General features: G+C 44.5%; 1 protein-coding gene across 2 annotated transcripts in view; it reads right to left on the bottom strand.

Moving 5' to 3' along the window:
* The window catches only part of bcl11ba (BCL11 transcription factor B a), a 63,440-nt gene extending 52,314 nt beyond the window's left edge, over positions 1 to 11,126 (bottom strand). The window contains exon 1 of one of the 2 annotated variants that reach the window (XM_075447869.1): positions 10,168 to 11,126. In XM_075447869.1, the coding sequence (XP_075303984.1) occupies positions 10,168 to 10,222 (55 nt within the window). In that variant the 5' untranslated portion in view covers positions 10,223 to 11,126. The remainder of the gene's footprint in view (positions 1 to 10,167) is intronic. The other variant, XM_075447868.1, reaches the window with a different exon arrangement.
* Positions 11,127 to 13,672: the final 2,546 nt, after the last annotated feature.

The raw sequence follows: 13,672 nt of genomic DNA, 5'->3' as shown, positions 1-13,672 counted from the left end.
TGCCAATGGAACTAGTGAAAATCGGCGTGTCAAGATTTCTTGAAATAAAATGTGATATTTAGGACTTTTGAGATAAAAGTGATCTTGAAATTAGCTTAAAAACCTCTTCAAAATGTAAAAAAAAGCTTGTTTCATATGATATGTGACTCAAAACAATTTGTTTTCAAGACTTTTTCATTTAACAAGATATTCCAGATGTATTGTCTTCAAACAAGTCCCTATATCTGGCTGAAATAGAACTTGTTAGGCAGTAGATAGAACAGGCCAGGTTTGGGCTAAATGAGAGCCACAACATTAAAACCATCTCCAGTTCTCTTTGGGAAAGCCAGCATTGAAATCCTGGGATTTTTTTTCCATGACTTAAATTTGACTTTGTGCATATTTACAGTTGGATTTGCAGGATGTGAGTTAAATAAATCTGAATTATCAGGGGTCACAACTGGACGCACAATTGCTCACTGGAAAAAAATCAAAGTCTTACCAAGTATATTTGTCTCATTTCTAGTCAAAATATCTCATTACACTTAATATGAGACACAACTGCCTAACAAGTTCTATTTCAGCCAGATATAGCACTGGAAAAAATGCCCCTCCAAAAATAAGTAAGAAAAACAACAAATAAAAGACGTTTTTGCTTGAAATAAGCAAAAAAATCTGCCGATGGAACTAGTGAAAATCGGCTTGTCAAGATTTCTTGAAATAAGATGTGATATTTAGGTCTTTTGAGATAAAAGTGATCTTGAAATTAGCTTAAAAACCTCTTCAAATGAAAAAAAAAAGCTTGTTTCATATGATATGTGACTCAAAACAATTTGTTTTCAAGACTTTTTCATTTAACAAGATATTCCAGATGTATTGTCTTCAAACAAGTCCCTATATCTGGCTGAAATAGAACTTGTTAGCCAGTTGTGTCTGATATTAAGTGTAATGAGATATTTGGACTAGAAATGAGACAAATATACTTGGTAAGACTTTGATTTTTTCCAGTGTGGTTGTCGTCGGGTCATGTAAAAAGCTGCTGAGGTGGATCATAACCAGGCTGCACGTATGGATCTGAGTGTGAACCTTCAGTCCTGTTTCAGAGCCAGAACTGATTGATTTGGGCCGGTTTGGACCGATGGAAACAGCCAGCAGGCGGCCCACATGGTGGACTAACAAACACCAACAGACCACCGAAGGGAAGGAGTGGAGAGGTCTGGGAGGTTTGTGGAGAAGAGACCCAGAAAACTAATGATGATGAAGAAGCAGCTCGCCGTCCTCCTCCTCATCACAGCCTCTCTGCTCTAATAGATGATGGATTAGCAGCAGCTTGGCCATTTGTCTCAGCCTCCATGTTAGAAATGCAAACAGATTCGGGATGTCAGGCTCCAGATGGAGCGGCCCACCTCGCCGTCTACCTGCTGGAGGACGGCTCGTAAAACACGCAGGTGATCAACTCGCTGCCTTTTCGCTGTGAAAACACAAAAAATAACCTACAGGACGGCCGAAACTCCAGCGCCAGCATCTGCTCTTACATCGCGTTGCCACAGCGACAGGAAGCGCGTGCAGGTGCAGACGTGCCACGACATGTTTGTCCGTGTTTCTGGGCGTGCGTACGTGCGCACACGTGTGTTTCACGTGCACGTGAGGCCTGCGGGCTGCAGCCATCTGTCCTCGGCTGAGACGATCGGCCGTGTACAGTTGCGAGCGTGTTTCCCCGCTAATAAACATTAGAGAGAATGAAGCCGGTTAACTGACCTGGAAGAAGCCCAACCCGGCGTCACACTGACCCCCCCAACACACACACACACACACACACACACACACACACTGCAAATGATTTGGTTCTTACCAAGAAAAAAAACCTTACATTTAGAAGTGCTAGATATTTTTTCTTGTTTTAAGAATTAATTTCTTATTTTAAGTCTTCAACAGTATAATCTTATATCAAGCAAAACTTGACTTTTTTTGTCTCAAACAGGCAGGGAATCATAAAATGAGACAATTAACACTTAAAATAAGATGTATTACGTTTCTCCTCCAAAGTCTCATCAAAATAAATCTTGTTTTAAGATTCAATAACAAACTCAACATGCTCGATTCAAGAGTCACACAGAAAATATTCTGAAAACACACTTTATTCCTTGGATTTTAAGCATATGACAAATGTTTGTTCACAAAATTGCCTTTGTTAAATCTAGAAACAAGACCCCTACAATCTTAATTTAAGAAATCTTGCCAAGTCAAATCATCTTGCTGCATGGACAGATTTTTTTTCACTTGTTTTGAGTACCTTTTCCCTTAGTTTTAGTGTTTTTTATCTTGTTTGAAGACCCATATTTTTTGCAGTGCACACACACACACACATACACACACACACACACACACAGTCACACTTAATGCTGAGTAAGGACCGAATGAAACCACTCACAAAGTGAGGACCGGTATTTCTACTTCACTTAGAAACAAACAAAGTGTCATTCCAGACACTCGGTGACATAGTGATCCGATACACTGCTACAGATTCAGAAAAAGATTTTAATCTTCAATTTTAATGACTCAAAACAAAAAAAATCTTGTTTCATATGATATGTGACTCAAAACAATTTGTTTTCAAGACTTTTTCACGTAACAAGATATTCCAGATGTATTGTCTTCCAACAACACTGGAAAAAAATGCCCCTCCAAAAATAAGTAAGAAAAACAACAAATAAAAGATGTTTTTGCTTGAAATGAGCAAAAAAATCTGCCAATGGAATTAGTGAAAATCGGCTTGTCAAGATTTCTTGAAATAAGATGTGATATTTAGGACTTTTGAGATAAAAGTGATCTTGAAATTAGCTTAAAAACCTCTTCAAATGTCAAAAAAAAAGCTCGTTTCATATGAAATCCGACTGAAAACCATTTGTTTTCAAGACTTTTTCATTTAACAAGTTATTTTTTAAAAATTCAAATACAAGTTCAGCCATGAGGAGAACCGAGCACCAAGCAGTGACAGGATTGGACCAGACGAGACCGTCACGTGGTCATCATGAAAAAAAAATGGTCTCACTTAAAAAAAAAGTTCAGTTATTACACATCATTGGATCAGAAATAATCATTATTTCTCAACAGGTTCAGATACTAAATCATTTTTAGTATGTCCATTGCCATTGGTGTGACTCGGCTGATTGGAGTGAGACCTTAGACATCGATTCGGTCGGTCGCCAAGTGCAATCAACAAGGTCCTACTGAGAAAATTAGAGGATAGCATCCATATAACCTGAGGGGGTCATCTAGAGCTCTGAGGTCTTTACACCAGCTGCCTGTCCATCAGAAGACAGACTTTAAAGTTCTGATGCTGCTCTATAAAGCTCTGAATGGTCCAGGACCAGAATGCATCAGTGACCTCCTGACCCAGTATGAACCTTCCAGACCCCTCAGCTCATCTGGATCCGGTCTTCCATCAGTTCCCAGAGTCAGAACCAGACATGGAGGAGCTGCGTTCAGCTTCTATGCTCCACATGTCTGGAACAAACTCCCAGAAAGCCTCAGATCAGCTGAAACACTCAGTGTGTTTAAGTCCAGGCTGAAGACACACCTATTTTCAGCTGCGTTTGAATAAAGCTCAAAACTTAATCACATTTTAACTCCTGATTATATCTAATTTTATCTATTGTTCTTATTTCTTTCTTTCTTTCTTTTTATTTATTTATTTATTTATTTTTTATTTAAATCGTGCTTTTTATTTCTACTATTTTAATGTCTCTGTAAAGCACTTTGAATCGCCTTGTAGTTGAATTGTGCTGTACAGATAAACTTGCCTTGCCTAGAGCGAAACAAAGTGAGGACCGGCCAAAATGTCCTCACTTTGTTGGTTACAAACTTGAGTCGGTCCTCACTCAACAATAAGTACAAGAACGCGCACACACACACACCGTGAACTCCAGCTCATCGGAGACATCAGCCGCTGTGGTGATGTGATAAAAGAGCTGAAACATGCAGCTGCCTTCCTGTGTGTGAGGCGCACTGATCAACTGGATCCGATCCACAAAACAAAAATTCTATCAAATTTACACGCAACATCCAGTTTATATCTTATGAATCTACTACAAATGAAGCTGGAAAACTGCCCGATGAGGCAAACTCAAACCCGTGTTTACTGCAAACAAGTGAAGCCCAGAGTTGGTGTGCAACTCAAGAAGAAGAAAAAGTAGAAATCAGCATAATCAAACAGCCCAAAAGGTGCTTTTTTCTGTGGTTCGAGTTCATATTCTGATCAAATATCGTTGTTCCTGCACAAAAACACGCCAAACACCTCTGAAAGTTTCCTGTTTGTTGCCGATGGAAAGGGCTCCTGATGTGTTTCTATAAGTCTGGTGGGTAAAGCTGCACATGCCACACACACAAACACAAAGATTACTCTTTATCAGCTGGATGTGAGAATGGGACGCACACACGAGCATCTGAAACTTTACAGTCGTTTTTTCACCAGTCAGACGTGGAGAAAGTGGATTTATAAACTCTGAGGTTTCAGGTCAAGGGTGGATTTTAAATGTAGGGGTGTTACATGAGCGCCACATCAAGCCCAGAGACACGACGCTGAAGTTGGCATCCGATTCGCGATTTAAATGGATGGGCATAAAGGGCCATTTCACTGCATTTTTTTTTGCATTTTGATAGTCCTAAACTGGAACCTGTATGGAAACTACAATAGTTACACTGCTCAAATCTGGATATAATTATTCTAAAGAGGCTATAGATTCATTAAAACCTTGTTTGGGATTTGTGAAACCTTTTTCTGATTTGTAAAAATGCAAAAGAGGGCCATTTTACTGCATTTTTTTGCATTTTGATCACCCTGAACTGGGTCCTGTATGGAAACTACAATAGTTACACTACTCAAATCTGGATGGAATTATTCTAAAGAGGGTACAGAGTCTTTAAAACAAATTTTATGATTTGTTAAAACTTTATTTGGTCACTGAAAATTCAAAAAGGTGAAATCATCATGTCGAAACACCCCCCATCCCCCACGGGTGCGACGCCCATGTTTCAGTTAATAGTTGTAAGATATGAGAAGTGGATTTATAAACTCTGAGGTTTTGGATAATGGCTGTGAGATATTTACACTCGTGCACAAGTTGCACGGAGGCGTTCTGCTTGGCAGGTGTTTACGGGTTCGAGCCATCGTCCTCTCGTTTCCTCTCATTTCCTGTTCAGCTATCAAAACCAAAAATACTTTTTTTCAGCAGACTTAACACCTCTGTTTCACCCACAGAGAGATAAAAGAAAAGGCAAAGAACTTTAGTACCTAAGATAACACTAATGTGCATTCATTTGCGCCGGTTTTTAAGCGGAAAACCTGTTGAAATTCACGTCTGTCCCAAGATAAACGCTTTCGTCAAACACAGTCAGATCGCTGGTTTCAGGTGGGGATGCTCGGGAGGCGCTGGGGTGGGAATGGAGCGCTCCTCAGACATACAACCTGATTTTAGAGTGGATCTAAATAGTCTTTCAGCTCTGTGAAATATATATAATTTGCTTTAATAAGCAGCAGATGACAGATGAATAACAGGGATGATCAGAAGGTAAAGTGTGTGTGAATCATCACTACAAACAGAGACTGATCACAAGTAAATATTTTGGCCACACACACACACACACACATCCTTGTTCACCTCCCACTGCAGGACCGCCATGAGTTTGGTGAGTTGTGGGGTCCACCCTTTCTAGTGGTCCCGTTTCTAGCCAGTCATGGGGCTCGCTTTTAACATTTCATACTCGTTGGGTCTGCCTTTATAAAGATTTCCTTTAAATTAGGATCCATCAAGTTCAACCCAAACATGCATTTGTCTGGATTTGATTTTGAAAAAAAGACACACACACATCCTTGTTAACCTCCCACTGCAGGACCAACAAGACTCTGGTGAGTTGTGGGGTCCACCCTTTCTAGTGGTCCTAGAACTATGAAAAAAATCAGGCAAGTCCCAAAAATCCCTTTCAATAAACACAATTTGAAACTTTATTTTACATGTTAAGTTTTTCAGTCACATGTGGAGCCCGTTTCTAAACTTTTTAACACCTTTACACACATTTTTCTAGCCAGTCATGGGGCTCGCTTTTAACATTTTACACTCGTTAGGTCTGCCTTCATAAAGATTTCCTTTAAATTAGGATCCATCAAGTTCAACCCAAACATGCATTTGTCTGGATTTGATTTTGAAAAATTTTGTTAAGTGTTATTGATACTTTCATCTGGCTAAATAAATTAGATACACACACACACACGTTCTTGTTAACCTCCCACTGCAGGACCAAAATGAGTTTGGTGAGTTGTGGGGTCCACCCTTTCTAGTGGTACTAGAACTATGAAAAAAATCAGGCAAGTCCCAAAAAAAAATCTTGATATAAAAAAATCCCTTTCAATAAACACAATTTGAAACTTTATTTTACACGTTAAGTTTTTCAGTCACAGTGGGGCCCGTTTCTAGCCAGTTATGGGGCTCGCTTTTAACATTTTACACTCGTTAGGTCTGCCTTTATAAAGATTTCCTTTAAATTAGGATCCATCAAGTTCAACCCAAACATGCATTTGTCTGGATTTGATTTTGAAAACATTTTGTTAAGTGTTATTGATACTTTCATCTGGCTAAATAAACTACACACACACACGTGCACACACACATGCACACACACATGCACACAGATGCTGCATCAGTCAGTCACTCTGACAGCATTCACTGTAAATAAGAAGTGTCACAGACAGTGAAGTACACGGTGTGCAGCTGCTGACAGTTAAAGAGGTGAATGTGGTCTTCCAGCACTGATGTCATCTGATTAACACACACACACACGTGCACACGCACGTGCACACACACTGCTGCCCTTCTCAGTGGCAGAGCGATGCAGCACTGACAGCCTGAGAGCTCCCCCTAGCAGACAGACAGACCGAGGAGGAGGCAAAGGAGGACGAGCCGCCGACAGACAGGCAGCTGAGCAAAGCCACACTCTGGTATGCAGGAGTGTGCACGTGTGTGTGTGTGTGTGTGTGTGTGTGTGTGTGTGTGTGTGTGTGTGTGTGTGTATGTGTGTGCACGTGTGTGTGTGCGTGTGTGTGCATGTGTGTGTGTGTGCATGTGAGTGTGTGTGAGTGTGTGTGTGCAGCCTCCTGATCAACAAAATGAGTTCAGGCATGCTTTTTTAAAGGATCTGGAAACTTGTCCTGAGCTCTCAAAACGAAATGTTTCCAAGAAAAAAAAGAAAAGAAAAGAAATGAAAAAGCTGCACAAACTGTCAATTAAAGGATCAGTCCGCTCAAATTAGAAGAAATAAAACGTTATTTGCGGCGAGGCGTGAGATTGTGGCCGACTGCTTTCTTAAATATAGCATTTAAACTAATCAGAGCAGCGTGTGTTTCAGAGCACACACACACACACACACACACACACACACACACACACACATTTCTGCTGTTTCACTGAACAAACCATTTAAGCCCATAAAACCGGACCACATTTATGAAAACAAAGAACCGCGATGTGTTCATTCCAATCCGCTCAATGCGACACAGCGATGGAGATGCATTTTGGTTTTTAAAGGCACCTCGTCTGCAGGCTTCCTCTGCCTCTAACAAAGACCTCGGCCCAGCAGGGTGCACGGCTGTTTGACAAGCCAAAGGGAAACATGCATCTCAAGTGGGCGACTGCAATTTACACGCAGCCCTCAGCCTGAGTGTGTGTGTGTGTGTGTGTGCGTGTGTGTGTGCGGATACAATGAAAGCTTCGTCCTGTTTGCGTCTCCTCGCACTAAATCAGCCTCCTGGAGGAGTGCCGGGGTTATTTACAGCGAAGGGAGAAGCAGCTTCGGGTGTAAACTGTCTCTAACGCGCATGCAGCGAATCTGACAAAACAAAACCGTCTCCGTTTCTTTTGCGTCTCTGAGGGAGAAGCTGCCGCCGAGCTTCGGATTCTTTTAATCTGAGCGCGGCAGGAAACGAGCGAGAATTAGGTGAAGGTGTACAGAGCTGGATGTGGTGTTCCACTTCCACCGACGGAGGCCGACGCCACGACAAAGATGCAAATCATCACTCAGTATTCATGGAGAGTCCAAAAGCCTTATTGATTTCTGAGAGAGGAGAAGAATTAGAGGAGGATTGTTTGAGAAAACTCTCTGAGCGAGAGCATCCTCCCAACTCTGAGGCCTCAACCAAACTGCTTTTGAGAAAAAATCCGTCTCACCTTTCCAGCTGCCTCCCTGCAGCAGCTGAACTGCACCACAAAAAGAGTCCAAAAAGGTGGAATTCATGCACAACAAACGCAGTTTTTTTTATATACGTCGTTTCACAGAATTCAAATGAGAGATTCTCTGCACTGAGACCCGGGTCAGATGGATTTTATCGCCTGGCAGCTCAGGAAGAATTATGTAGATTTTTGGGGAGGGGGAATTCACATGTGTGCATTAGCATATACGTGTGTTTGTGCGCTGACGTGCTCGCCCACATACACACACACACACACACATGCACACGCGTGTTCTGGAGCATCATAAATTGGGGGAGCTTCTCTCGGACATAAATGATGGAATGTGCGGCACCATGCTGCAGCCTGAGAGCTGATAAATCAGACAAACGGACGGACGCGTCCAACCTGCAGCGTGGACACAAACTCAGCCACAAACAGGAAGCTTCTTCATCTGTCTGATTGCTTCACTATCTGTTCATCTTTTTGGTGTGTTTTCACCTCTCTGAGTGCACAAAGTGACCCGTTTCACAAGCTGACACACCTCAAAGTTGTGGCTCTTTTGCTGAAAAAGGAGGGGGGGTTGACATCCCTCATGCAGTGCGTGATTATATGTGTGAAAGGGTGACACTGTCAGGCCTTCAGCAGAGCAGAAAGCATGTGCATGTGGGTGCACGAGGCTGCAGAGGTGAGCGTGGACACGTCGTGTGACCTGGCTGCATCACAAAGTCTCCAGAAAAGAAAAAAAAAGCTCAAGAAAAGAAGCAGAAATCACCAATAAGTGTTCCTCCGCGGTGAAAATGTTCAGAGCACGCACGGATGTGTTGCTGTCCTTAGGTGGAAGCTGTGCCCTGCTGACGGTCTGTCAGGACACATCAGCCAGGAAACCTGATCTGAGGCCAGAAAAGAACATTTTCAACCGCGGAGAAATTTGGAGGCGAAAACTGTCAAAAAAAAGAGATCCAGAGTTTGTTTTTGCTCTTAAATATGAAAATAAATCCGCCGCGTTTCACTTTTGTTTTTATCAGTTTCTGTCAAGACACAAAAAAAAATAAGAAAAAGAAACATCTGGAAAGATGAAATTAATCTTTAACATTTCCTTTTTAAATGCCGTCACTTTCTGACCTGCTTCGTGAGAGAAATGCTTCTTTTTTACCCCTGTGCGCGCGTGCGGGGTGTTAAATAAGCCAAACATTCCATTAATATTACAACCAGGGAGGGGAAAGCAGAGAGAAACACCGTGCACGGGACAGACGGGCTGGCACGAGGAGGGATGTTTCCGGGGGACGAGCCACCGAGGCAGCCGCGTGCTGCTGGATCTATTTGGATCTATTTTTCCATCGCCTTTCTGTCAGGCTGACAGCTCATTCTCACCCGTGAAAAACACAAACAGATTTTATCGGAATTACATTTTTTTTAAGAATGAACTTCTTTTGTGTTTTCATTTAAAATGAATGAACCGGATCTGCTGTAAATGTTCACCGGGAAGAAACAATATAAAGTCCGCGTGGAGAAAAATCTAATTTAATACTTAAATCAGACGAAGAAGAATTCATTTTAAATGTTAATCAAATTGTTTATTTGTAATTTCCCCCCATCATAAATGACAGCGAACTTTAATTTAAATAAAGAGTTCACGTCTCGGGACGGATCCTCTCCGCGAGTCGAAACGGCGGACAGACATTTATTCACTCTGTGGAAATATGCTCCAGTGATGGCGGGTTATTTATGGATCTGTGGTGATCAGATAAGCACTTTAAAAGCATCGGTCTAATTTTTCGTCAGTAAATCAGGACAAGGAGAAAACTGGCCCTCAGGGGACACTTCGGCAAAACTCTCCAAATCTGAAAATGTTCAGTTTTACGCACCGAAAGAAGAAAGAAAAGAAAAGAAAAACTCTCAACTTCTGAGCATGTCGGTGCAGAGGTGAAAAAAGGCAAAACATTGCTTCTGTTGCAGGTATACTTACGTGTAATTTCTCTCTGGGACAGGTGCTGCGGGTTCCCCTGCTTGCGTCGGGACATCGCCCTGGCATTTACACTGGCATCGCCCGGAGAGCGGCGCTGGAAGGGTCGGCTCTCCTCCTCCTCCTCCTCCTCCTCCTCCTGCTGCTGCTCCGGTAACTGGCCAAACTGACCCAAAAAAATGTGCCGGGCACCCCAAACTGACCGCTCCTCACTGGCCCGAAACGCGGCCCTCTAAGTGACCCGTGCGCGGCGGAGCTCTCCTCGGCGGGCAGCGGCGGCTGCGCTCTGCGGTAACCGGGGCGCAGCGCTGGGCGCCGGGGCGCTCGCTCTTTGGAGCTCGGTGCCAAAGTGGTGGAGCGCCTCACTTGTTCGGTCGCGGTGTGGGTGAGGGAGGGGGATAGTCCGGCTCTTCCTTCCGCGGCTTTCTTCACACCATTCCTCAGAGGAGAGCGAAGAAACGCGCGGAGCGGAGAGGATGGATGCGCGGCGAGTCCCCTCCTGATGGTCACTCAGTGTCTGCGTCCACTGTCCGGCCACCCAGCGCTGGAGAAAAGCAGGTGACTGGACGCCAGCTAACGGGTGAAGGTGTGTGAAATAATAAAATAGGAATCCAGTTTCCTTCTCGGCACTTCCCGAGGTGTCGCGGGGCGGCGGGCACTTTAGCCGCTGCGCTGACGCTGCCGGCCGGGCGGTGCGGGTTAGACTTTAACTCTTCCAGTCAAAGCCCAGCACTGGTCTGAGGACGGTCTGTCACCCTCTTTTCTCTCTTTGTGCTCGTATAGCGCAGTCCCGCATGCATGCCCGGTGTGCGCGCGCGGCTGTGTGCGGCTCTCTGGCTTCTGCGACGGGAGAAAACTCAAGTTCAAGTGCGGACGTGACGTTCAGTCTGCGGTGAGAAGGGAGAGTGGAGACTGAAGAGCACTGGGGGCGACTAGTGGTAGCTTTCACACACACAAACACGCACACACACACTCACACCCGCGCACACACACTCGGGCATGTGGCGCGCACGGCAGCAGTGGTCAGAGTCGCTCAAGTCATCCGCGCCGTCAGCGCGTTGCTGCTGGAGCGCGATTTCTTTCTGTTTGGGGGGTGACCCGGGGGGCTCCACACCTGCACCGCGCGGTGCCGGACACTTTGCACTTGCACGCGCTTTGTGCTCGTTTTCCAAAGGTTTGCGGGGCGGTAGTGTCTGAATAAGAGCCGCTTCTGATGAGCCGCGGAGATCTTCACATTTCTCTGATTGTTAACGTTTAATCCGCAACATTAATGATATTTGACCCTTTTAAACCAACGCGTTAAATGTGCACGCGCAGAGACACAACAAAGGGACGCCATAAAGCACAATTGCACGTGGACACAAAATTAAAATGAGTCATTTAAATGCGCAAAAAAAAAAAAAACACACAATTAACCCTGAAGAATTCCGCCCCGCTGACTGAGCGCCTGATTAAATCTTTAGGAAACATTCACCACAGAATCAGTCCGTTTATGTTTCTGTTTTTATTTAGTCCTGGAAAATATCGCCCTTCATGATCTGGAGCCAGCTGTGGCCTTTCTGCCCGCGCGCAGTATTGATCACATGCACACATTTGGCTAATTTCGGCTCCCATCCGGATCCTTTAATGATAACCCGCCTGGTTATTTGTTGCGGTTTTTTAAATCCACGCGTAATTCTGTCGGAACAGTTTTGGTCGTATTAATCAGTTATGAATTAAATGGAGACATTTGCAGGTTTGGTGACCTCGTGGCGTCGGATTGACTTTCAGCTTTTTTGGCTGAAAACGAGCAGCAGAGGTGTGAAAATGTGAAAACATCCTGTTATCCGCAACTCACTCTTCTTTATTTTTATTCCCACAAATGGAATTACTCCTAAAACACAAGACTTTGATAACCTCTGAACAGATGTGTGTGTGTGTGTGTGTGTGTGTGTGTGTGTGTGTGTGTGTGTGTGTGTGTGTGTGTGTGTGTGTGTGTGTGTGTGTGTGTGTGTGTGTGCCTGAGTGTCAGTTTGTGGATCTGAGGATGGTGATGATGGTTTGGATGCAGGAAGCAGCCTCTTCGCCTCCCCAGCAGCAGCCACTCTGAGCGGGAGAGTGGGGAGCATCCTCACCCCCCTGTGGGGGGGAACAGGGGCCCTGCAAAGAGAGGCTGGTGGCTCTAAGTGTGTGTTTGTGTGTGAAAAGTGGGAGAAACTCCACCCGCCTCAGCCTCAGCCTCAGATTAGAGTGTTTTTTTGAAATGGTGGCCTCTCAGAATGAACGCTGCTCATCCCCTCAGCGCAGAGCTGGATTAGCTGCTGTCACAGCCCAGAAACACCTTTTATTCATTTCATTCTGCAGGAACACGTGCTGCAGGCTTCATCTCAACCAACCTGGAGTGTGTTTGCGGGCCAGTCCGGCTCTCTGCTGCATCCACCCGGCTTTGTGTTTGGACATCCCGCCGCCGCCGCCCCCCCTCCTCCTCCGTCCCGGGGATCATCCCGGCAGCTCGGGCCGGCGCCCAACAAGCCTCATCTCAGCAGCGTGCTGTAGGAGGACATAAATAGATTTTCCATGCTCATTTACAGGAAAGAAAAAGGGAGACGGTGGCAGGTTTTGTCCAATTGTCTTTGTGGCGCGCACAACACAAACACCCACTTTATTTGGGAGGGAAACATGCGGCACTTTGTCACCGGAGAGCATTATGTGGAAATGCAAATCATTGTCAGGTTTAAGGCACAACTCACTGCCAGTGTCTTCTTTTAATGAAGATGTGGGATTAAAGCTGCTCTGAGCGGCTCGCAGACGGACTGAGCAGCTCACACACACACGCACTCTCACGCGCACACTTGGCTTTTGTTTGAGCTACATCATCTCTAATCGCGGCTAATGTTGACTTTTGGAGCCATTTTTGTGTCATCTGAAGGTGTGAAAGCTCCACTCTCGGAGTGAAGTGACACTCCAGGCCAGCATCCCTATCTGGATGTGCTCCTTGTCCTTGCAGCCTGATTGGCTCATTAGTCAGATGGGCGACAGGTGCATCATTTCACTTTCTTACTGGACGTTTTTTTGGAGGCGATTTCTCACTTAAAGGCCATCAGTGTGAGTTATGGCGGATGGCTCCCGGCATCCTGCTTTTGCCCTTCCTTCATTTGCATATATATATGCGGCTGTTTGTTTTTATGTTAATGCTAAATAATCCTTTTTTCCCGTCCCATCAGCCGGCGCCTCCACTGGGCGGTTAAATTTTAATTAGAGGGACGTGGAGGTGTCCTTTGGAGTTTTAAGATCACTTTGCCAACAACTGTTCACCACTAAACTGTTAATATTGATGTTTATGTGTCGAGATGCAGGCTGGCAGATTAAAGCCGAATGTGGGGAGAAACAAATGTGCACGGCGTGTGCGCGACTTTTAAGGGGATGCGAGCTGTGAGAGGAATGCTTGATGTTGAATTCCCTCTTTTTCTTTTACCAGTTATAGGAGCCAATCAGACGCCTGTTTATTCTGATAAATACTCCGGAATTA

The sequence above is a fragment of the Odontesthes bonariensis genome, chromosome 17, assembly GCF_027942865.1.
Source record: "Odontesthes bonariensis isolate fOdoBon6 chromosome 17, fOdoBon6.hap1, whole genome shotgun sequence".
Lineage (NCBI taxonomy): Eukaryota > Metazoa > Chordata > Actinopteri > Atheriniformes > Atherinopsidae > Odontesthes > Odontesthes bonariensis.
Note: the sequence above shows the minus strand (reverse complement) of the source record. Positions and strands in the feature narration are given on the sequence as shown.